At 43.1% G+C, this 25,719-nt stretch overlaps 1 protein-coding gene across 1 annotated transcript; it reads left to right on the top strand.

Annotated features, from left to right (window-relative positions):
- Positions 1-25,068, top strand: MMP21 (matrix metallopeptidase 21). Its single transcript, XM_069753960.1, has 7 exons — positions 1-572; positions 785-1,427; positions 4,938-5,077; positions 6,501-6,642; positions 20,823-21,080; positions 22,125-22,297; positions 24,366-25,068. The coding sequence occupies exons 1-7, from the start codon at positions 417-419 to the stop codon at positions 24,663-24,665; spliced, it is 1,812 nt and encodes a 603-aa protein (XP_069610061.1). The 5' UTR covers positions 1-416; the 3' UTR covers positions 24,666-25,068.
- The last annotated feature ends 651 nt before the right edge of the window (positions 25,069-25,719 follow it).

Consider the following 25,719-nt stretch of genomic DNA (forward strand, 5'->3'; position numbering starts at 1 on the left):
GACGAAAACATCTGCAAACCCAAAACCACACCCATAGTGACAAACCAAAGGGAAAAAAAAGGCAAAAAGACTTTTAAAACATCCAGAAATGGAAAACATAAATTTTGGTGCATGCAACACAAAGTTGCAAAACACTGAAAACTCGACAGAAGAATAGGCGCAGGTGCAATAATGAATTGGGCCCGTAGTTTCGTAAGCGAAAAGGAAGCCTGCAGAGACATGACCTCTTGGAAAAACCAAAAGTCAAACATTTGTACAGAGGACACACGTTGGCACCAAACTGTTACCCGGTAGGTTTGTACGGCCCTGACACATCCTAGGCACACTCATTAGTCAGTGGTCTATAAAAGGAACGAGACGTGAGATCATGCGGAGAAGAAGCAGAAAGTGGTTGAGGATCTTGGATTGATCTGAACATGAAGATTGACGTCCTCCTAATCCTGATCTTCCATTGTTCAATGGTGTCCAGATTCGGAAACTCCGAAAAACTTTTCCATAGGAGGGATCACTCAGATATTGAGGCATCGAATCTCCAGCTAGCAGAGCTGGTCACAGATTTTGTCTCGGCACAGGTCAGTTCCACTAGTGGGGTTCCGGTCCTTGGCTTCTACTATGCTTTATCTGGGCTGCACTGCTCTATTGAACTGTTTTTTTTTTTTTGTGTGGAAGCAACCATGTTTTTCTGATTCTGTACAACCCATCGGAAAAAAACGTCAATTTTTTAAAACTTAGTTTTTGATAAACGTTCTGTGCTTAATTGTATTCCTTTACATATATGTTTTAGCAATATTTATCAAAATATGGCTGGACGGAGCCCGTCGCGTGGGAAGAGTCGATAACGAAGGATAACGAATACCTGCAAAGCATTTATCCAACGCAAGAGTCGGCAGCAAATTCGGGGCAAAGGCCACCGGAGCCGAGAAAAAGTTCTTACTTTACTGAAGCGCTGAAAAAGTTTCAAAAGCTGAATAACTTACCAGTAACTGGAAGATTGGACGATGCCACCATTAATGCCATGAACAAGCCAAGATGTGGGGTGCCTGATAATCAGGTCCTGAAAAATAGCCAGGAAAAGCCAAATGTAACCGAAACTGTGAGCAAAACCAACTCAACGAAGAACATGACGAAACAGGATGAGGGGACTCCGAAAAAACGCTCCAAGAGGTTCCTGGACCAGTTAATGTTCTCGGATAAGTATCGGAAAGAACAGGAAGCGTCTCAGAATGCGGGCGGCAAAGCTTTCAGCAAGAAACTCCTAAAATGGCGCATGCTTGGCGAAGGATACAGCAACCAACTCTCCATTAGTGAGCAGAGATACGTCTTCAGGCTAGCCTTCCGTATGTGGAGTGAGGTCATGCCCTTGGACTTTGCAGAAGACACTACATCACCTTTAGCACAAGTTGATATCAAGCTGGGCTTTGGACGAGGTAAGTGGACATTTTTTGGCCACTTTTGCTCATGGAATCTTTTGCGTCATGACTGTTACCTTTTTGCCATGTCCTTGTTTTATACTATTGTTTCCTTAATGTTATTTTATATAGACGGGCAGTGAAGACAATGACCCCCGTCCTCCAGAACCTTAAACCCACCTTATGCGCTCTGCTCTCAATCCCCTCCTGGAGGATGGCCTTAGATTTCCAACGTGGTGCCACTAATGGTACTGTAAAGAACATTTTTTGGACACACTGTATGGCCCCGTTCTCAGGAAGCATGTGGGTCTTGGCAATCGGGAAGTTACCCACTATCCTGTGGATACGGGGATAACGTCTAATGTTGGTACAAACCCTATAAGGAGTTAGTAAGTTGGTACCGTAAAGCTCTAGTATTTGGGCGCAGTATGTTGTGTGCGCCAAGGCCCTGTGTGTGTATGCACAGATTTTTTTTTTTTTTTACATTGCTCATTTGTTTCCTAAATGCAAAGTTAAGAAATTTTCCAAATAATCTCCATTATTTATTGTCAACCGCTTTGCTGCCGCAGAATGTAAGTCTTTTATGTAGCTGAGGGTCTGCAGAAATGTTACTGATCAATCAGCGCTCCTGCGCAGACGTGCAGTAGCCAGGGGAGAAACTATCGCAGGGAGAGTAAAGTACACAGGAAGAAAAGGAAGGAGAGGCAGTAAGTGCAGGATAGAAGCTGTGCTGATATATGAAAGCAAGGAAAGACAGCAGCACCCTCGATACCCACATACCTAATATCCAACCTATATTACTGGGAGAGACTATCACAGGAAGAAAGGGAAGGAGAGGCAGTAAGTGCAGGATAGAAGCTGTGCTGATATATGAAAGCAAGGAAGGAGAGCAGCACCCTGGATACTCACAGACCTCACATCCATCCTATATTACTGGGAGAGACTATCACAGGAAGAAAGCGCATGGAGAGGCAGTAAGTGCAAGATAGAAGCTGTGCTGATATATGAAAGCAAGGAAAGACAGCAGCACCCTGGATACTCACAGACCTCACATCCAACCCATATTACTGGGAGAGACTATCACAGGAAGAAAGGGCATGGAGAGGCAGTATGTACAGGATAGAAGCTGTGCTGATATATGAAAGCAAGGAAAGACAGAAACACCCTGGATACTCACAGACCTCACATCCAACCTATATTACTGGGAGAGACTATCACAGGAAGAAAGGGCATGGAGAGGCAGTATGTAGAGGATAGAAGCTGTGCTGATATATGAAAGCAAGGAAAGACAGCAACACCCTGGATACTCAGACATCACATCCAACCTATATTACTGGGAGAGACTATCACAGGAAGAAAGGGAAGGAAGGCAGTAAGTGCAGGATAGAAGCTGTGCTGATATATGAAAGCAAGGAAAGACAGCAGCACCCTGGATACTCACAGACCTCACATCCAACCTATATTACTGGGAGAGACTATCACAGGAAAAAAGGGAAGGAGAGGCAGTAAGTGCAGGATAGAAGCTGTGCTGATATATGAAAGCAAGGAAAGACAGCAGCACCCTGGATACTCACAGACCTCACATCCAACCTATATTACTGGGAGAGACTATCACAGGAAGAAAGCGCATGGAGAGGCAGTATGTGCAGGATAGAAGCAGTGCTGATACATGTAAGCAAGTGAAGACAGCAACACCGTGGATACCCACATACCTAATATCCAACCTATATTACCGGGAGAGACTATCCCATGTGAGAAAAATCTGAAACTTGCAAGCAAACTGCATATCAGGAGGGGGTCTGTTAAATGAAAATTGCAGATTGAAACTTTATTAACTAATGTAAAATAATTACTATCATACATAAATATTTTTTTTCTTTAAGCATCAACTGTTATGTGTGACAGTATCAAACAGCAGCGAAGGCTTTTCTCACAGTTGACATCGATATGTCATTAGCATGAGATCGGTGTGGGGTGGCATCTGGGACCCCCAAACTCACCAATGAGCAAGTCGGGGTGGACCACATTTGTCATGTTGAGTTCTATCGGTTGTATCAATGTTCGGCGTTCATGAGAGGCGAGAGACTGACCCTCTTGAAGACCCTGGGAGGACCTGCACCATATCTGACCTCCACACCCCACAGCAGATATTACTGCGGTATTTTTTTTCTCCTCCAGACAAGATATTACGTAACCTTAACCATAAAAGAAAGACAATTTTCCTAATTAGTGTTTTAGTCTCGTAAAACTCTTTATTTATTCTAAATCTTAACAGCTGAGAGCGAGCGCTCCGCAATATCTTATACTCCGAGAAGGCGGCTAATTAGAAAATTGTTTAATATGCAAATGTGTCATGATTATACTTTGCTATAATTTATTATGGATGTAATGAATATTAGAAAAAATGAAGCCGGGAGCGTTTTTTTTTTTCCCCATGTCCTTAATGATGAGTGGCCTGTAAAGGCTGTTGATAACCAATAATAATTTTTAAGGTTTTCGTTAATTTTGGGGGGGATGCTTAGATTTCCATTAATTAGCCAAAGTGGAGAGATCAACTACAATGAGTCTGTACTCTCTCTATGGAGGACCCACCATGCTCATGCATCAGACAGTTCATTGATTTTTATGGACAGCATGCAATACCTCATTTCTCCTGCGGAGGTGCTGTAGGGAAACAGAACACCTGCTGACAGGTTCGCTCACAGCTGATCGTTTGCGATCATTTCTTAGAGAGTGCTATAAATGCTTTATTTTTAAGGATTTATAGTCAGATTATTAACTTTTTCTTCCTATATGACATGATTTGAGGCCACTGCACACAGAATAGTCCAAAATGGTGCTAATAAAAACTATTGCTGGCCCCACAATAAAACAAGCCTTCGTACAGCTCCATTAATAGAAAAATGGAAAAGTTAGGGGTCTCGGAAAATCATGACAAAAACCCCATTTTTTAATTTTTTTTTACAAAGTTCTGATTTTATTTTTATTTATTAAATTCTAAAAAAAAATTATGCAAGGTATTGCCGTAATCGTACTGACCTGGAGAATCATGTTACCAGGTCATCTTTACTGCACCATGAATTCCGGTAAACCCAAAAAATGGTGGAATTAAAGCTTTTTTGAACATTTCAACTAATTTTGCAGTTTTTTTTTTATGTTCTGCTTTTCAGTACAATATATGGTAAAGTGAATGTCGTCATGTCTTTCAAAACTACAAGTCGTCCTGCAAAAAAAAAACAAAAAAAAAAAAACAAAGTTGTCATGCGGCTATGTTGGCAAAGAAAAAAATAAAATGAGAACAGGCTCTTAGAAACGAGCGGAAAAATAAAAAAAAAATACTGTCTGGGTCCCTAAAGGGTTAGAAATGAACATCAACAGGTTTCTGACCTTGCACAGAAGGGTCGCAGAGGCCGCCATTTGTATTAGTCGCCTGACTATATGTCTTTAATCCTGAAATGTGCGCAGAATTTACGTGTTCGCCCAGATTCTGCTCATTTACCACATTGCACTCGTTTATCTCACGTGCAGGGCGGCACTTGGGATGTTCCAAGACATTTGATGGATCGGGCCAGGAGTTTGCACACGCCTGGTTTTTGGGTGACATCCATTTTGACGATGATGAACATTTTACCGCCCCGAGCAGCGATAACGGGATCAGTCTTCTCAAGGTAAGTGACATACTCAAATCTAGAGCTTACGCTTGTAATATCCCTCTGTTGTTCCTCCTGGAAACAAATTAACACCTGGGTGTTACCGTTCCTGCTGTAAAAGGGTCGTACTTACCGTATGTTTTGATTAGAGAATGCAAACCCTATTGTAAAGGGGAATAGTAAAAACCCAGCTGTTAATTTATTAATATATTTCCAGGAGGAATAACAGAGGGATGTCAAGATACAGATTTACAAGGAAATAAGCTCCAAAATTGATATTTTTGGGGCAAAACCCATTAAGAAATAAAAATGAGCATATACCCTATAGTAAGTAAATAGTAATAGTACATATAAATAACATAGGTAGTAAACAAAAAAAAAAGTGTAAAAGCCATCCAACCGCGACAAGGTGACCCAGTCGGGATGGTACTAACCTGTCTCTAGTATTAAAACCTTGTTACCATGTGTGTGAATAAGGGCAGAGCAGGACAGCGACCGACTGTTCAGACACCAGTCCATGGGGAGCTATATAGATAAATGCCTCGCTCAGAAAGGGGAGCTACACCCTCGTTTGTACAAAGCACAAGAAACTACAGCAAAACCAAACAAATGAGCCGCACTATAGGCTGGTAGATGTGTAACGTGGAAGAGCACGCTCACACTGGGACTATTTCACAGACAAAACCCATGAAGAAAAATAATGAGCATATACCCTATAGCTATAGCAAGTAAATAGTAAAGGTAAATGACATGGTACTAGGTAAACACTATTTAGATTTTTTTTAAAAAGCCTTAAAGCCATCCCACCGCGACAAGGTGACCCAATCGGGACAGTCTATTGATCTATTTAGTGCATAGAGGATTGTCTACACTGGATAGAATTGTATCAGCTAGTGATGAGTGAGTGTGCTTGGGTAAGGTGCATTCGCGGGGACTCGAACATATTTTTTGAGCATAACGAAGACATTCCATTAGCACCCGAGCATGCTAAGATAACACCTTATCCGATCACTATTATCATCCTCTCCTATGTAATGCAAGATCACCATTCATTGACAGCCAGCAGAGCTCCTGAATAAAAAAAAAAAAGGTGAAGAATTGGAAAGGTGTATTAGAAAAGTGCCTATAGATTTTCCTATAAGGTCTCTATTCAGATATGATGTTATCACTTTAGTATGTGAACCCCCTTTATCAGATGATTTTTTTCCATTATACGCCGTGTTGGTGGAATTGTTTCAGCTCCTTCTTGATAAAGTGACATTGCAGATAGATTTTCTTTATCGGGACTAGTATTTTTATTTTGCGCATGGACGCAGACAGGACGAGGCAGCGGGGTCGTCGCGATCCGGTTGCGTGTATCAATGCACTAATTAAAGCCGCCCTCGTCGTCAGCTGTAACAAGGAAGCTCGGCGCTGATCGCTTCTCTCCTACAATTAATAGGTTGCAGTTCACGAAATCGGCCATGTTCTCGGACTGTCTCACATCCACAGGACTGGATCAATAATGCAGCCCAATTATATCCCCCAGGAATCAGGCTTTGAATTGGACTGGTCTGACAGGAAAGCGATACAGACCCTGTACGGTAAGACTCGGCGGACGCTGATTATTTCCCGATCAATCGCAGGGGCACGGCGGCTCAAGTCGGTCCAGACCCCGTTGTGCACAAAAACGGTGACAAAACCTGCTTAGATCTATAGGGTATGTGCATTCTTGGGGTTTGCGTCAGAATCATCCCCCCTAAAATGGAATGTGGGTGCATGCTCCCATAGACTATAATGGTGCTCTCTGTCGTGCACCATTTTCGGGTGTCTGCACCCACTGGAGGCGGACACCTGAACGTATTAGACTGTGTTTAAGTGTCCTCCTCCAGTAGGCGTATATGCCCGAAAATGACGCAAGCCCCGACAGGACCCACGTGGAGAAGCTCGCCATGTGAAAGCACCCTAATGGGTGAAGAAGGAAAGCTGGTTGGCTGCAGTTTACTAGATCTATATTGACAATGATAATGGCTGGTGTGGTAGAATAAAAAAAAATCACCATGCCTAGAGCATGTTACAAAAAAATGCCACTAATAACAGCAGGGAATGGTATTATGACCTTGTTGGGGGTAGTGACCGGTCTACTAATGTCATATACAAAGGAAAGGATGTATGCGATAGGAGCAGTGTCATAAACTTGGTGACGAACCATGTAGCCAGTTAAAGATGACTGCAGAAGTTGATGAGTGTGATGACCTTGTTGGGGGCAGTGACCTGTCCACTAATTCCATTATATTGTGTAGAAGTGGGATATACAGAGGGTACAGAAAGTATTCAGACCCCTTTACATTTTTCATTCTGTTTCATTGCAGCCATTTGGTATATTCAAAAAAATTTCATTTTTTCTCATTAATGTACACTCTGCACCCCATCTTGTCTGAAAAAAACCCAGAAATGTAGAAATTTTTGCAAACTTAATATAAAAGAAAAACTGAAATATCACATGGTCATAAGTATTCAGACCCTTTGCTCAGTATTGAGTAGAAGCCCCTTTTGAGCTCGTACAGCCATGAGTCTTCTTGGGAATGATGCAACAAGTTTTTCACACCTGGATTTGGGGATCCTCTGCCATTCTTTCTTGCAGATCCTCTCCAGTTCCGTCAGGTTGGATGGTGAACGTTGGTGGACGCCATTTTCAGGTCTCTCCAGAGATGCTCAATTTGGTTTAGGCCAGAGCTCTGGCTGGGCCAGTCAAGAATGGTCACAGAGATATTATTATTTTATTATTATACATTTTTATAGCACCATTTATTCCATGGCGCTTTACATGTGAATACGGGGCAAATATAGACAAATACATTAAACATGAGCAAAAAAACAAGGCACACGGGTACATAAGGAGGGAGGACCCTGCCCGCGAGGGCTCACAGTCTACATGGGATGGGTGAGGGTACACTAGGAGAGGGTAGAGCTGGTTGTGCAGCGGTTCAGTAGGTTGAGGATCACTGAAGGTTGTAGGCTTGTCAGAAGAGGTGGGTCTTCAGGTTCTTTTAGAATGTTTCTATGGTAGTCGAAAGTCTAATGTGTTGGGGTAGAGAGTTCCAGAGTATGGGGGAAACACGAGAGAAGTCTTGGATGCGGTTGTGGGAAGAGGAGATAAGAGGGGAGTAGAGAAGGAGGTCTTGAGAGGATCGGAGGTTGCGTGTGGGTAGGTACCAGGAGACCATGTCACAGATGTATGGAGGAGACAGGTTGTGGATGGCTTTGCATGTCATTGTGAGGGTTTTGAACTGGAGTCTCTGGGCAATAGGAAGCCAGTGAAGGGCTTGACATAGGGGAGAGGCTGGGGAATAGCGGGGAGATGGGTAGATTAGTTGAACAGCAGAGTGTAGGATGGATTGGAGTGGTGCCAGAGTGCTAGAGGGGAGGCCAGAGTGAAAGAGGTTGCAGTAGTCGAGGCGGGAGATGAAAAGGGCATGCACTAATGTTTTTGTGGTGTTGCGGTCAAGGAATGCACGGATCCTGGAAATATTTTTGAGTTTGAGACGGCAGGAGGCAAGGGCTTCGATATGTGGCTTGAAAGAGAGGGCAGAGTTGAGGATCACCCCGAGGCATCGGGCGTGTGGGACTAGGGAAAGTGAGCAGCCATTGACATTGATGGATTGGTCTGGTGGAGAGGTAGAGTGAGATGGGGGAAAGATGATGAATTCTGTTTTGTCCATGTTCAGTTTTAGAAAACGAGCAGAAAAGAAGGCTGAAATAGCAGACAGACAGTGCGGGATTTTGGTAAGTAAGGAGGTGAGGTGAGGTCCGGATGGCTAGATCTGTGCGTCATCAGCGTAGAGATGGTACTGCATACCGTGGGAATCTATGAGCTGTCCAAGGCCGAAGGTGTAGATGGAGAAGAGTAGGGGTCCTAGAACAGAACCTTGAGGAACACCGACTGACAAGGGAAGAAGTGAGAAGGTGGTGTGGGGGAGGGAGACACTGAATGTTTGGTCTGTCAGATATGACGAGATCCAGGATAGGGTCAAGTTTGTGATGCCAAGAGATGAGAGGATCTGTAGCAGAAGGGAGTGGTCCACAGTGTCGAAGGCAGAAGACAGGTCCAGGAGAAGGAGGACAGAGTAGTGTCACTTGCTCCTGGCAGTTAGTAGGTCGTTGGTGACTTTAGTTAGGGCAGTTTCAGTTGAGTGATGGGGTCAGAAGTCAGATTGTAACCGATCAAAGAGGGAGCAGTTGGAGAGGTGGGAGGACAGTTCAAGATGGACGTGTTACTCCAGTAATTTGGAGGCATAAGGGAGAAGAGATATCGGGCGGGCGATAGCTAGACACAGAGGATGGGTCAAGGGAGGACTTTTTGTGGATGGGTGTAATCTTGGCATGTTTGAAGGATGAAGGGAAGACACCTGTTGTGAGTGAGAGGTTCAAGAGGTGCGTTAGGGTTAGGATGAAGACCGTGGAAAGGTTAGGGATGAGATGGGACAGGAGAGGGTCGAGCGTGCAGGTGGTGAGGTGTGATCTTGACAGGAGGGTGGAGAGCTGATCTTCTGTCATGGTGGAGAAGCTGGTTTTGGAGGAGCAGGGTTGAGCAGCTAAGAGGGGCAGTGGGCGCTGTGGGCCAAAGCTTTCTCTGATCGTATCAATCTTCTGTTTAAAAAAAGAGGCAAAGTCTTCAGCAGAAATGAGAGGGGAGAGAGGGGATGCAGGAGGACGGAGTAGAGAATTGAAAGTGGTGAAAAGCTGTTTAGGGTTGTGAGACAGGGAGGATATGAGAGATGAGAAGTTTGTTTTGCGGCAGTGAGCGCGGACTTGAAGCTGGTGAGGGACTGCATGTATGCAGTGAAGTGGTCGACAGAGCGGGATCGCTTCCATCTCCGCTCAGCGATCCTGGAAGCCCCTCTCAGATCTTTGGTCAGGCTGGTCAGCCAGGGCTGCCTGTTAATTGTACGAGTTTTGCTATGTGTGAGGGGGGCGGCCAAATCAAGTGTAGCTGTTATTGTGGTGTTATAAAAAGTGGCAGCAGCATCAGTGTCATGAAGGGAGGTTATGTCTGTAAGAGGGAGAAGGGACTCAGAGAGAGATTGTAAGTTGAGGTGTTTGAGATTTCGGCGAGGGTGAGTGAGTTTGCGGAGTGGGGGTTGCACACTAGGAGAGGAGAGGGAAAAGAATGTCAGTAGGTTGTGGTCAGACAGGGGGAGAGGTGTGTTAGAGATTAGTAAGGGAGCAGAGGCGGGTCAAGATGAGGTCCAGGGTTTGGCCATCTTTGTGAGTGGCCTCAGAGGACCATTGAGTGAGGCCAAAGGAGGCAGTCAGTGATAAAAGGTTAGAGGCAGCTGAGGTAGAAGTGTCAATGGGGACATTGAAATCACCCATGATGATAGTGGGGATGTCAGCAGAGAGGAAATGAAGTAGCCAGGTGGTGAAGTGGTCGAGAAAGGTGGAGATGGCTAGTTCTGGGGGGCGGTAGATGACAGCCAGCTGGAGGTTGGAGGGGGAATAGATGCGGATGGAGTGCACCTCAAACGAGAGAAGAGTAGCGGAGGGTGGTAGCGGGATTTGAGTGAAGGAGCAGATGTCGGACAGGAGCAAGCCAACTCCTCCACCATATTGTTCTGTAGCCACTCCTTTGTTATTTTAGCTGTGTGCTTAGGATCATTGTCTTGTCGGAAGCTGAACCTTTGGCCATGTCTGAGGTCCAGAGCACTCTGGAAGAGGTTTTCATCCAGGATATCTCTGTACTTGGCTGCATTCATGTTTCTTTCAATGACAACCAGTCGTCCTGTCCCTGCAGCTGAAAAACACCCCCATAGCATGATGCTGCCGCCACCATGTTTCACTGTTGGGATTGTATTGGGCAGGTGATGAGCAGTGCCTGGTTTTCTCCACACATACTGCTTAGAATTATCACCAAATGGTCTATCTTGGTCTCATCAGACCAGAGAATCTTATTTCTCATAGTCTGGGAGTCCTTCATGTTTATTTTTTTAGCAAACTCTATGCGGCTTTCATATGTCTTGCACGGAGGAGAAGCTTCTGAAGGGCCACTCTGCCATAAAGGCCCGACTCGTGGAGGGCTGCAGTGATAGTTGTCTTTATGGAACTTTCTCCCATCTCCCTACTGCATCTCTGGAGCTCAGCCACAGTGATCTTGGGGTTCTTCTTTACCTCTCCCAGCAAGGCTCTTCTCCCACGATTGCTCAGTTTGGCCGGATGGCCAGGTCTAGGAAGACTTCTGGTGGTCCCAAACTTCTTCCATTTAAGGATTATGGAGGCCACTGTGCTCTTAGGAACCTTGTGTACTGCAGAAATTCTGCTGTAACCTTGGCCAGATCTGTGCCTTGCCACAATTCTGTCTCTGAGCTCCTTGGCCAGTTCCTTTGGCCTCATGATTCTCATTTGGTCTGACATGCGCTGTGAGCGGTGAGGTCTTATATAGACAGGTGTGCGCCTTTCCAAATCAAGTCCTATCAGTTTAATTACACACAGCTGGACTCCAATGAAGGAGTAGAACCATCTCAAGGAGGATCACAAGGAAATGGACAGCATGTGACTTATATATGAGTGTCTGAGCAAAGGGTCTGAATACTTATGACCATGTGATATTTCAGTTTTTCTTTTTTATTAAATTTGCAAAAATGTCTTCATTTCTGTTTTAGTTTTCTGTCAAGATGGGGTGCAGAGTGTACATTAATGAGAAAAAAAACATTTTTGAATTTATCAAATGGCTGCAATGAAACAGAGTGAAAAATTTAAAGGGGTCTGAAAACTTTCTGTACCCACTGTATGTGTAGGAGCAGTGTCAGAAAGTTGGTGATGAACAATGTAGCCAGTCCAATAAAAGGAATGATGACCGCAGAAGGAGATGAGTGTGATGACCTTGTTGGGGGTAGTGACTTGTCCACTAATGCCATTATATTATGCAGAAGTGGGATGTATGTGATAAGAGCAGTGTTATAAACTTGATGATAAACCATGTAGCTAGTCAAAGGAATGATGATCACCGGAGATGAGTGTGATGACCTTGCTGGAGGCTGTGACCTGTCCTCTAATGTCATTATATTAAGGAGAAGTGGTGACGTACCTAATAGTGTCAGTGTCATAAAGATGGTGAAGAACCATGTAGCCAGTCAAATCAAATGAATGGTGACTACAGCAAAGGAATACAATGACCTTGTTGGGGACAGTGACCTGTCCATTAATGCCATTATATTGTGTAGAAGCAGGATGTGTTAGGGGCAGTGTGATAAAGATGGTGATGAACAATGTAGCCAGTCAAGGTCAAAGGAATGATGCAGGAGCAGGAGGTTAGCATGATGACCTTGATGGGGACAGTGACCTGTAAACTAATGCCATTATATTATGTAGAAGTGGGATCTATGTGATAGGAGCAGTGTCATAAGCTTGGTGATAAACCATGTAGCCAGTCAAATCAAAGGAATGATGACGGCAGTAGGAGAGGAGTGTTATGACCTTGTTGGGGGCAGTGACCTGTCTACTAATATCATTATATGAGGTAGAATTTATGTGATAGGAGCAGTCTCATAAACATGGTGAGGAACCATTTAGTGGTCAAATCAAAGGAATAATGGCAGCAGCAGGAGAGGAGTGTGATGACCTTGTTAGGGACAGTGACCTCTCCATTTCAGCGATCAAATAAGGAAGGGCAGTGTTATCAAGGGCAGCACTGTATTATATAGGCAGGAATAGATTAAGGAAGATAACTACAAATAGACAGGAGGGAGTGAAGTACTGAAAGTATGCAGTATATGCCTACAGTACAGATTAATCATGCTTTGTACTTACACTGAGCTGCAGAAATATTGCAGATCGCAGAAGGCTGTAATCTCAGCAGGGATCACACAGTTTAGGTCTCGCGTGGGCAGCAGGAGACGCAGAATTGGGTTTATTAGTGAAATGAATATCTGGATATCCTCTTTGGTGTCACATCAGCAAAAACACAGGGAGCGCGAGCATATTATAACTTACTGTTACTGCTGCACTGCACCTTGACAACGTCACAGCTCTAATTTTTAACATTTTTTTTGCATCGGTTGCAAATTCATGAAGATTAATCTGGTGCTTGACTCTGTGTCAAAATGTGGCTGCAATTACATGTGCAAATTAAAGATTTATAGACAAGCTATTTTTTTTGTCTTTAGCATGAAAAATGTTGGTCAATTAGTTTTGCACATGCATCTGACCCTCAACCCCCATATAAACCTCTGATGGCCTCTATAAATGGTGGTTGTATGGGGGGCTTCCTTGCAAATTTTTTGTTATGCTTGTTTTTTATTTCTCATCCATCATTCTTAATCAGGATATGCTGAGTACCTGCAGCCACCACTAGAGGGGGCTCACTGCACACTTATGTAATAAAGATGTAGGCAAAGAGCTCCCTCTAGTGGTGACTGCAGGTAGCCAGCGTCTTATCTTTTCATTCTATGTATGTGCAGGGGATTTGGAGCTTTGCAAAAAAAAAAAGAACACTTTAATGTCTGTACTGGTTTATGGAAATGAACCAGCGCTTAATTTTGAACCTAAAGACGACATGGTGATCCAAGATATTAGGCTAATATTAAATAAAAATAACACAGCCATTCTGAAAACTCTGCTAGCAAAGGTGTTTGAATGTAAGGTTTCCATTCAATGACTGCCAGCTGTCACTGAACGAAAACCTTCAGATGATTAATATCTCATCTGATCTTGTGATTATCACACAGAGGGACAGGGATCTTGATACTGAAAGAATATTTAAAAAAAAATTGCATCATTTTCTGTTTTATTTGTAAAAACTGCCCCACCGCTCTCGTTTGTCCAGTAACTTCCATTTCTGCAGCCATCACTAAACTGCACCCATCGGTAAACTGCACCCAGAAATAGTGATGTCCTCGACAATTATTCCCGACGCTGTATATCCGTGCTCTGTATAACCTTCTTGTCTCGAGGTTTTTGTTTTTTTTAATGTCTCTTTTTGCTGGTGTTCTGCCTCGGTTGTATTGTTTCCAAAAAATGACTGTCAAGCACTTCTGGCAGGCGGCGGCCGGGTGACTGTGCTCCGGGAGGAGAGCCCTGAACTGTGCACCAGTAAATTAGGACACTTGGTGTCTGGATGTTCTCACGTCTTCATGTGACATTTTCATTTCTAGCCTCAGAGGGAAGGAAACTATTTTAAATATCATTTAACCTAGAGAATGAGAAATTCCATGATCTCCGCGCCAAAGTGCCCTGTGGGCAACACAATGATAAGGATTCCGCACTGCAGGTCTCTTCACCAGATTCATACAATGAGCAGGTATTGGCTTTTTATTAGGGACGGCTGGCTGAGCGTCAGTGATTAAAGGCAGCAGGCAGTGGTGGGGTCCGACGGACCCCGAAGCAAGATTTGATATATATATGTCCTCCATCCTGGTATAAAGGTCCCTTAACCTGGGCCCCATCCTGGTGTTATGTCCCTTATCTTTGTATATGTCCCTTATCCTTGGCCCCATCCTAGTAAGATCTCCCTTATCTTTGTATATGTCCCATATCATGGGCCCCATCCTGGTAATATGTCCCATATCCTGGGCCCCATCCTGGTATTATGTCCCTTATCTTTGTATATGTCCCTTATCCCTTGGCCCCATGCTAGTAAGATCTCCCTTATCTTTGTATATGTCCCATATCCTGGACCCCATCCTGGTAATATGTCCCATATCCTGGGCCCCATCCTGGTATTATGTCCCTTATCTTTGTATATGTCCCTTATCCTTGGCCCCATCCTAGTAAGATCTCCCTTATCTTTGTATATGTCCCATATCCTGGGCTCCATCCTGGTATATATATCCCGATCCTGGTAAAATGTACATTATCAAGGTATTTGTCCCTTATTCGGGTCCCGATCCTGGTATATATATCCCCAATCCTGGTAATATGTCCATTATCATGTTATATGTCCCTTATCCTGGGCCCCATCTTGGTATATATATATCTTCCATCCTAGTATCGTGTCCATTATCCTGGTATATGTCCCTTATTGTGGGCCCCATCCTGGTATATGTCCCTTACCCTGGGCCCCACCCTAGTAATATGTCCCTTACCCTGGGCCCCATCCTAGTAATATGTCCCTTACCCTGGGCCCCATCCTAGTAATATGTCCCTTACCCTGGGCCCCACCCTAGTAATATGTCCCTTACCCTGGGCCCCATCCTAGTAATATGTCCCTTACCCTGGGCCCCACCCTAGTAATATGTCCCTTACCCTGGGCCCCATCCTAGTAATATGTCCCTAACCTTGGCCCCATCCAGGTATATGAAGTATATTTCTCACCCTTGAACTATGTCCCTTACCCTGGGCACCATCTTGGTATATATATATATATATATATATCTCTTCCATCGTAGTATCATGTCCATTATCCTGGTATATGTCCCTTATTGTGGGCCCCATCCTGGTATATGTCCCTTACCCTGGGCCCCATCCTAGCAATATGTCCCTAACCTGGGCCCCATCCAGGTATATGAAGTATATTTCCCACCCTAGAACTATGTCCCTTACCCTGGGCCCCATCCTGTTATATGTCTCCCATTCTGCCACTGTTCTTTAATGCATATTAAAAAAAATAAATAAATAAACAATCATACTCTCCTCCCATCCGCTCCCCCAATGCGTGACATCTTCTGAAGCAGGCAGCGTGCAAGCGATAGGAGCGCAAGATGTCTCGGCTATACTCCCCCCAGTCACTTGCATGTCGATGTCACCTGCTGGCCTCTGATTGGCAGGCCGCATGTATTGTCGCACATGGACCCGACTTGTCTGTGCATCACAAAACACTTCAACTGGATGTACGTCAAAGCATGAAGATTTTACTGATGTCGGTAGGTCCCCGAAGGGCCTCGTCGCGATCTCTGCGACCCAACGTCATTACATCCATGGCAGCATGAATATCTACCATGGTACTTGAAAGTTTGTGTGCCTTTCAGAATTTTCCATATTTCTGCATAAATTTGACCCAACACTGCATCACATTTCCACACAAGTCCTAAAAGTAGATAAAAAGAACCAAATCAAAAGGGTAAAAAAAAAACTTATTTTATTATTTTTATCATTGAGGAAAGTGATCCACTCTGTGAGCGGCTAAGGTATGTGAACCTTTGCTTTCGCTATCAGGTGTGACCTCCTCGTGCAGCAATAACTGAATGTAAACGATCATCTTGTAAAAATGTCCCATCCTGGACCCCATCTTGGAGTAACGTCCCATCCTGTTCTCCATGCAGTAATTTCCCAAATTCTGCCATTCTTCACATTAAAAAGAATCACGGATCTTGGCGGCCCCCTGGACCTGGACCTGATCATCACGAGAGCTCTGGTGCCCGTGGGCCGCATGGAAGCAGCCTTGGGGACCGCGTGTTTGAGACCCCTGGTTTAGACAGTGTCACATCAGATCAGGATTTACCCGCTTGGGCAAGGTCAGAGGAACCAATCAGCTATTTGTTCTGAAAACGTCCAGGATGAAGAACAGAGGAATGGCCCAATAGAACGTTCTAATGAAAGGTGTTCCGGGATTCTTATGTTAATATTTCCTGACACTGACCTATCGGGAGAGATACAGGTCCTCTCCTCTGCTGCCCCGGCGCAGAACTGTGAGCCGTTTTTCTATATTACAGGAATATCACTGTTGATTTGTAGCATAAAAAAAATACATGGTATAAAATAACAGAAAAATTGCAAAACAAGTGAATAGAAATCTATGTGTAGATGAATATAAAGCAACGGTGCCACTTCTGATCTAAGTCTGGGGAAGTAAATGTGCGAGAATCAGCCAGGATGGCGCAAAGGTAATTTCTTCCCATATAAAATTCAGCCACTTTCATTTTCCCTTAAAAAAAAAATCTGTTGAATACACATAATAACAAAAGAGAAATAATCTCCGGGAGAGTAACCTTAATCAAAGTATCATGCATACAAATAAAAATATAAGAAGCTAATAAAAGCGGCCTGAAAATGCCAATAAAAGCTGTAAGGTAATATCCCTGGCTGCAGGTGAGTAATAATGATGTAAATGCAGAGATATGGAGGCAGCTGGAGGGCGGTAATTCACTGGAGAATAACATGGCGCATGGGACGAGGCAGCGCCGACGTGACGGCAATTTACTTCTACAATGAAATCTCATTTAAAGGGCAAGCGCTTCCCGAGTAGAAATAATTTCCGTCTCTATTTGGCCTATGCTTCGGATTTAACGGGAACTTGTTATCGGCTTTCTCTGCACTGCTGAAAACCTCTTTGGCAGCCCTTTAACCCCTTAATGACCGCCAATACGCCTTTTAACTGACCTTACATATAAGAGAATAGCCTCCCCATACAGGTGACAATCCAGCATCTGTCGGTTGTGCACTATAGCTGACAACTTTCTGCATCAGCCACGATCAGTGTTTGCACCGTCCAAATCTGTTTAACCCCTTAGATGCTGCTGTCAATAGTGACTACATCATTATAAATGGTTAACAGAGTGTGGGGGCTTCCTCTTTATCCCAATTGGTGCCCTCAGATCATGATTTTGTGGTCCTGATGTTTGCGATGGCAATTCATGACCAAATAGCGGCCTTACAATCTGCCGGCTGTTGTAACCTGTTCAGAAGTTAGATGCATTTAGGTGGTAAAAATACACATTTTCATTTCTGTCATACCACTTTGCATTAATTCCTGTAAAGCACCTGAAGGGTTAATAAACTGCCTGACAGCAGTTTTTGATGTGTCAGAGGGGGCTGTTTTTAAAATGGCATCACGTTTGGGGGTTTCCCAATATATGAGACCCCTAAAGTCACTTCAAACATGGATAAGTCCCTAAAAAAATAAATGTAGTAAATTTCCTTGAAAAAATGAAAAATTGCTGCTACATTTTTAAACCTCTTAAAATGCTAAAAAAATAACATTTTACAAATGATGCTGATGCAAAGCAGACATGTGGGAAATGTTATTTATTAATGGTTTGTTGTGGTATGACCATCTGGATTAAAGGGATAATCATTCAAATTTAGAAAATTGCTAATTTTATAACATTTTTCTCAAATTTTTGATATTTTTTATAAATAAACACAAAACATATTGACCTAAATTTACCATTATCATAAAGTATAATGTGTCACGAAAAAACAATCTCAAAATCACTGGGATTTGTTGAAGCTTTCCAGAGTTATTACCACATAAAGTGACACTGGTCAGATTTCAAAAATTTGGCTCCGTCACTAAGGGGTTAAACAGGCAATGTGTCCTTATATCACTACCACCGACCGATATACTGTAGAAAGATTGACTTTATCCATATCCGACGCGATCTTTAGATTATCGATGAGTGATCCAACGGGCTAACCCAGGCCCATCCTGCGCACCTCCTGCCAGCGGGTATCACAGCCCTTTTACCCGTGGCTGATCTGTCTCTATGGCTTGTGCGATCGCCATTAATCTAAACCCTGGCACATGTGCCATGTCTTTTGGCTAATTTCCGTAACCTCAGGTTTATAGTTAGATGCCGATGATGTTGAGAAAGGGGCTTCAACATAAGGCTGGCAGGAGATGGCCATGAAGGTTTGGGCTGCCCAATGGATAGATCATATGGTACTTTAAAAACATATATAAAGTCATTTCTCTATGGTATGCCACCTATGGTGGCAATATGCGGGCACATTTTGAAAGCTTTCTAGAAGGCTAGAAAAGGGGCATCAGAACTTGATGATAGCTTTCTGGTAAAGCCTACCTTAAGTTAGAGACATGTCCAAAGTTTCATCAGAGGTGTTGGGCACCAAGACACCACCAATCTGTAAGACAAAGACGTAGAGATGCCAAGATCTCCTCCGAGACATAAGATGAACGCAAAAGAAACTCTTGTTGGGACAATTCAGGATCGCTCTTGCGCTTTTCTTGGTCTAGGTTTGCATCTATTTTTTTTTAGTTTGAGCCACATTTCTTACATTTGCGTAATTTTTTTTAACTCGTTTTGTTTAGAGGTTTGTTTTTTTTTTTGTAATGTTTGCCCTTGTGAGCGAGGTTTAGGTTTTCCAGATAGCATCACCTGATTCACTATTTGCAACTTTTCAAAAAGCTGCACACCTTTTGGGCAAATGTATTCCACCACTCCCCACCCCACCATGTAGTGATTTTATGAACGGCAGAGTTTTTTTTATTGGCACAATTTTTTAGACAGTTTCCTAAACGCTATATAAACATATAACCCAGACCCATTACCACCAACTAGGGATGGGTAAACACTCGACTAAATCACTGAAACATACTGATTCACTAAGCAGATGACACCTATCAAGGCCCTGTTAAAATATACCGTAACCCATTATAGGAACAATACCCACATAAAACCGCAATATGCCATCACAGTATATTCAAACTAGCCCGCCCTAAATTATCATAGCAGCGAAAAAATCCACTGCAGTGATATGAATATCCATTCAGATACCGAAAAAATGCAACATGATTCCTATATAAAACTTTGAAACAACATTATGTTTGTTTTACTAAAAAACAACAACGAGAATACTGCTGTAGTTATCATTATTTAGCAAATTATGGCAGCAGTGATTTTTATCTGCTTCATAAAGTGACTGATCGGTATTGAGATGATTGGATTAATTCCATAGAATATTCCTGCAGGTTATATTGGTTAAACAGAAATTGTTTGAATATTCATTCTGTGTAGTACTAATGTTTAAAATAAATAGACATAGTGGCTGTGGCAGCAATTAGAATTATGATTTCTTGTAGTCTAACTAATTAAAGTGGTCATCACCTACCCACCCAAGGGTGTTACACTATACTTATATTGAGTACTGAGATTCCTATATGAAAATCTACTAAAGGCATTTTTTCAGCATGCTCTAGTATGTAATTTTATAAACCTATGAATGTATTTGTTACCTGGTGCTTTCTCGTAACTATGAGAATTTTACTCACGCCTGTCTCCTAGTAACACTATTTACTTATATGGTTTTGAGGCATTGTTTTATTGTTTGTATTGTTTGGTGTTAATAAAGTTATAACTTTTTACAAAATACTCGTTGGTTCATCGTGCGGCTTGTCATCTGCTTAGTGAATCAGTATGTTTCAGTTTCCTAAACGCGACAAGTCCTCTAAAAAGTTAAAGTAAAAAAAATAAAGACCATGTTTTGCTTTGTGTAATGTTTACAAACTGCGTGAAGCCTTTTTGAAGAATTTGGCACAAAAATCAACAATGAATACAACTAGGCATAAAAGAAAAGTGACAAAAAAAGTCTGTCTTAAGTGACATAAGAGAGAAGCGCTCAGTCGAGTGCCTCTGCTTCGTATTTTATTTTTTTCATCAACGGGATATCAGCACTGGGATCCACCGATCAAATTTTATGACATGTCTCTGTAACATGTCAAAACTATGTAAAAGAGGAAATATCCTTGAAGGGAAAACTAGGTGGACACTACTGTATGGCAGAATCCAACTATCTCTACGACAAAACCGGAGGTTCGGTACCTGTCAGGTCTTCGGTAATCCGGCAGTGGCCACTAAACAATTTTTCATCATTTTCCACCAGGGCTCAACTGGGGATCTCATTAATTATGGCCACTGTATATTAGTAAGAGCATAGAGCCGCTGCAAAGAGTGGCTCAATCTTCGGTTGGCTCTACATGCCATCATATAAGCTGCCATGTGGCCGCACAAATCTTTGGCGATCAATTTATATCCACAGTTGGTTGTCCATATGGAACATTTTCTTTAAACATGCGGTGCATGCTTCTTCTCACAGTACACGTTGTCCATTACAGGATCATGTGAAGGACCTTTCGACGCAGTATTTGATTTTGTAAGAAAGGAGAGAAACCAATATGGAAAGATTGCTGGGTGGTACAACACTTACTTCTTCAGGAATGGCTGGTACTGGATGTACGAGAACAGAAATAATAGGACACGCTATGGAGATCCCATTGCCATTGCATCCGGCTGGCAAGGAATTCCTGTAGAGAACATCGATGCCTTTGTTCATGTTTGGACCTGGACCAAGGACATCTACTACTTCTTCAAAGGTACATAGACAGATTGAAAGAATGGATGTCCAAGTTGTTGAGAATGTTAGACACTCTTGCCGAGTGGTTTCTTATACCGGTTTATAGAAAGGGGTCCTGAGCCTCAGCCCATTCTGTTTCCCAATAGGGCAGATAGGTTGGTTATCTAGGACAATTTCTTTAAAAGACATATCCTTGTTTTAACATAGATGTCCTTACTGGTCCCATCACTGGTGATTCCGACAATCAGCAGAATGATGAGGCCGCGATGCTTGCTGCTCTTAACCATACGCCTGTGTTGAGTACTGCTGTTCAGTCATATAGGGTTGACCTTGAGACACAATTGCACAGACATCACCATGTCAGGGTACCTCAGTGATTAAAATACCCCTTCGTAATGCTAATCCTTGAGGGTTTTCAGGTTTTAACATTGCTGGCCATTCCCAAGTGCTCTTTTTCTCCCATACTCCCATCTACACAACAATAATGGCCTAACCTAAGCATTAGGATTTTCCATCCAGAAAGCCAATTTTGACTCCAGGTGATGCTGCAAAATCTGCAAGCTTTTTCGATAATGTTTTGGATTTTGGAGCTTCTCGCGATTTACCATATTGCTGGCCCAACCGCTTCCTCCATACTCCATCAAAGTTCTCCAATGACCGGTGTCTTCCCATGACATGTCCAAAATAAGACAAAACTTCAGCTTGGTCTCGTGTTCTCTAAGTTTGTTCTTCCTTGACTCAAGAATCATTTTAGGATCCACCATTAATACATTTGTGAGGCATCCATTCTTTTCCAAGGCGGAGTTGCTCCTCCTAATGAATTGATGTTAGGATTTGCCCCTTAGGACAATGATCTGAGACTCGTACTGAAGGATGATTTATATAAATATATACATTATGATCAGGTATAGGAACGTCAAGAGATAAGCAGTGCTAGGTGTGAATTAGGATATGAATCATGAATCCCAGATACACAGACCAGACACCATACAGAGGAGTCATGGGAATCGTCACCGCTCCTCTGGGGAATTCTCTGCAATTAATGTCTCCCCTACATTTACAGGAACGCTCTACTGGAGGTACGATAGTGAAAACGACAAAGCCTTCTCTGAAGACACTGAGGGGAAGACCTACCCCAGGCTCATTTCTCAAGGTTTTCCTGGAATTCCCAGTCCAATCAACACTGCCTACTTTGACAGGAGGACACAGAGCATTTACTTCTTTAAAGACTCCCAGGTGAGAGGAAACAGTTCTCATACTTACTGTATTTTTACAGGTTCCAGACCTAAAATTATTAACTATTTTCCTAGATACACCTTGGTCTGGTATTACAGCACAGACACATTCATTCCATTAATGCAGAACTACCCCCAACCTATGGCCCCTTCAACTTCCGATTCCAAAGCTGGCCATACGGATAAAAGCTGCATACTGAAATCTCGTTCAGTCGGCTATCCCAACCCATACCTATATCCACACTTGACTTGGACCCAATTAAGTCACAGTCTATTCTGCCTGAGAAAACCCCCAAAATGGACAGGATTGCGTTTTTACTAGCATAGTTTGAATCACACAGGGAGATAGAAATAACCAAAGGTGATGGCAAATATGAACCTAATGAGTCCTTTAAAGGTGATCGGTTGTTTGTTATCAATATGTAATTTTCTTAATGTGGCATAAATGCTGTTGTTCTCCTGAAGCCGACGCAGTTTTTCTTTTGTTCCTGCACCCCCTCCGTTCCCAAGATATGGTCGTTTCTAATCTGTATTTAAATCGTCTTTTTTGTGAACTGTGTGTGCTCCTTAAGAAGGCGCCCACAGAAGAGTTCAGGATCACGCCCACTTACCTAACAAAACAAAAATGTACATACAAGGAAGAAGGGGCCATATCTCAAGAATGGAGAGTCACAGGAACAAAAGAAAAACAACATCGGATTCAGGAGAACAGCAGCATTAACACAGGTTAAAATATATATATTTATGGCAAGTGAAACAACCTAAAAGGCCACATTCTGAAGATAGGAGTGCTGTATACGATTTTAGTTAATCAACTGATTCAATGAGCATTGTTCCTACTTCTGTATGCAAGACGAAAATTGGTGCTGGGTGACATCTTGGCAGATCTCAATGCATCTCCTTACACACAGTCATTAAGACTTGGCACTGCACCAGCTCCTGTCTTGAGGATCTACACTTTGCAATAAGCATGCAATATAATAATTATGGGTATCTAACACTGCCTGGAGTGTACAGCGGGCAAGTCTGTGCCAGGTACTTGGGTTCTGACATTTAGCTATATTGTTTTGTTCTCATAAAATGAGTTTTAGTAACCACAGGCTTATTTAGTTGCACTTCATAACTCCTTGAGTGGCAGTATTTAGCAGCAATGGTGTCTCATGCAAACAGAGATTGGAATTTATTAACGGTGCAGCCTCCTTATAAATTTGGGGGCATTATGCTATGTCATAATGTTAGAAAATGACATTTTTGCTGCTACATGTAAATATGTAGGATTTGTTTTGGCTAAAGCCAGAAAATTAGTCTAAAAGCTGTTGACCGAGCCTCTTCCGGTAATCCTTACCAACTTTTGTCAAGTGTGGCAAAAAGGGAAAGCTTTTTACACAAGTTCTCAGAAACGAAGAGATTTTTAATTCTAACAAACATGCAATCCCTGCTTGTGTTTCAGCTGTTGAACAGCCGTGAGACATGCAGCCGCGGGGGCTCAAATATCATCTTCGGTGTGCTCAAAAAGTCTCTGCATGCTCAGATAACACCTTATCTCCTGCTTAAAAAACACAAAACGTGACTTGCCGCATAGACTATAATGAGCAGGTCTTCTTAGCCGTGAAAAATATGGATAGAATACGCATGTGAAAATCTCTGAATGATACATTAGGAATAGCCAGTTTTTCCTGAGACTGTAGATACTTTCTTCCCTCTCCGTGGTGTGATCTATTGTGTACAGTATGGAAAGGGAGGACAGTATCTACAGTCTCAGGGAAAACCAGCTGTAGATGGGAAGGAAGGCACAACTGCATCAGGAAAACTCAGTCATCACATCCAACCTATATAACCGGGAAGGATCCAGAAGACAAAAAGAAAGTCTGAGACAAGGAAGGAAAATGGCAGACTGAAACAGTGGGTTTTTTTAACTAAAGATAATGAATATATGTAAAAAGCGTCCAGTGTCTTTCGTTTTTGACTTTGTGGGAAATACTGTATACATTTAACCACTTGCTGAATGGATGGCATTTTACTAGAATTTAATAGGATCGAATGCGTGAATAATACATTTTTATTTGTAGGTTTTTGCCTTTGATGTGAACAAAAACCTTGTGGTTCCAACCTTTCCAAAGAAAATTGAGGACGTTTTTCCTGCCATTGTTCGAAACAACCATCCCCGGACTAATGTGGACGCGGCCTATTACTCCTACAGCCACGCGTGCCTGTTCCTATTCAAAGGGAAGCATTTCTGGAGAGTAGTCAGTGACCAAGACAGGCGGACAAATCCTTCTGTGCCCCTCAATGGGTTGTTCCCTCAGCAAATGATCTCTGAGCAGTGGTTTGATATATGTAACGTACACTCATCCTTATTAAAATTGTGACCCTCACAAATACCTGGATAAGAAAGGGATATAACTCCTGTTTGTATCTAGACCTTCGCAGACCCCACCTCCCAAAAAAGTGCCAAAAATGTCCCATCAATTTTTAAACTACTTATGTTCTTTGCACACAATATGGCGGACACGGTTTACTATGACATAATGAACCGATATGAGTGCAAAATTTCAGAAATGGCCTCTGTATGAGGTTATCTGTATTTTGGTGGCGAGTTCATGGCATATATATTACGTTTGAGCTCTGGATCCAGGTTATATGACAACAGGGAGGAACGTCTTCTCTAGCTTGTACAGACACAGCCGGTCCCTATGGCCGTTACGTTATTCCTTTTGTAAGACAAAAAAATCTTTTATGGTTTTGCGTTTTGTTCACGTCACATGTTAAAATTATTTATTTTCTACTTAAAATGTTATAATCTAATGTTATATTTATTAATAAAGTCAAATATGTGATCCCTGCAATGTTTTCTGTGTCGCCACAAGCCATCTAAAGCCAAGTTCCCTCCGCTGCAGTGCCCCAGACAGTTCAAAAAGCACCCGCATATAGTGGGGACATGTAGCACCACATTGTGAGAATGGACCCTCCGTGTATTGGCCTTCAATCTATATGACAAGTGCTGCACTAAATCACCACACTGCCCAGGGGGACAGGGTCCACACTAAGGCACCACACGGCCCAGAGGGACAGGGTCCACACTAAGGCACCACACGGCCCGGGGGATGCGGGCCACACTAAGGCTCCACACAGCCCGGGGACACAGTCCACACTAAGGCGCCACACGACCCGGGGGACACGGGCCACACTAAGGCACCACACGGCCCGGAGGACACGGTCCACACTAAGGCACCACACGGCCCATGGAACACAGTCCACACTAAGGCACCACACGGCCCGGGGGACACGGGCCACACTAAGGCACCACACGGCCCGGGGGACACAGTCCACACTAAGGCACCACACGGCCCGGGGGCCACGGGCCACAATAAAGCACCACACGGCCCGGGGACACAGTCCACACTAAGGCACCACACGGCCCGG

The sequence above is a fragment of the Ranitomeya imitator genome, chromosome 2, assembly GCF_032444005.1.
Source record: "Ranitomeya imitator isolate aRanImi1 chromosome 2, aRanImi1.pri, whole genome shotgun sequence".
In the NCBI taxonomy this organism is placed as follows: Eukaryota; Metazoa; Chordata; class Amphibia; order Anura; family Dendrobatidae; genus Ranitomeya; species Ranitomeya imitator.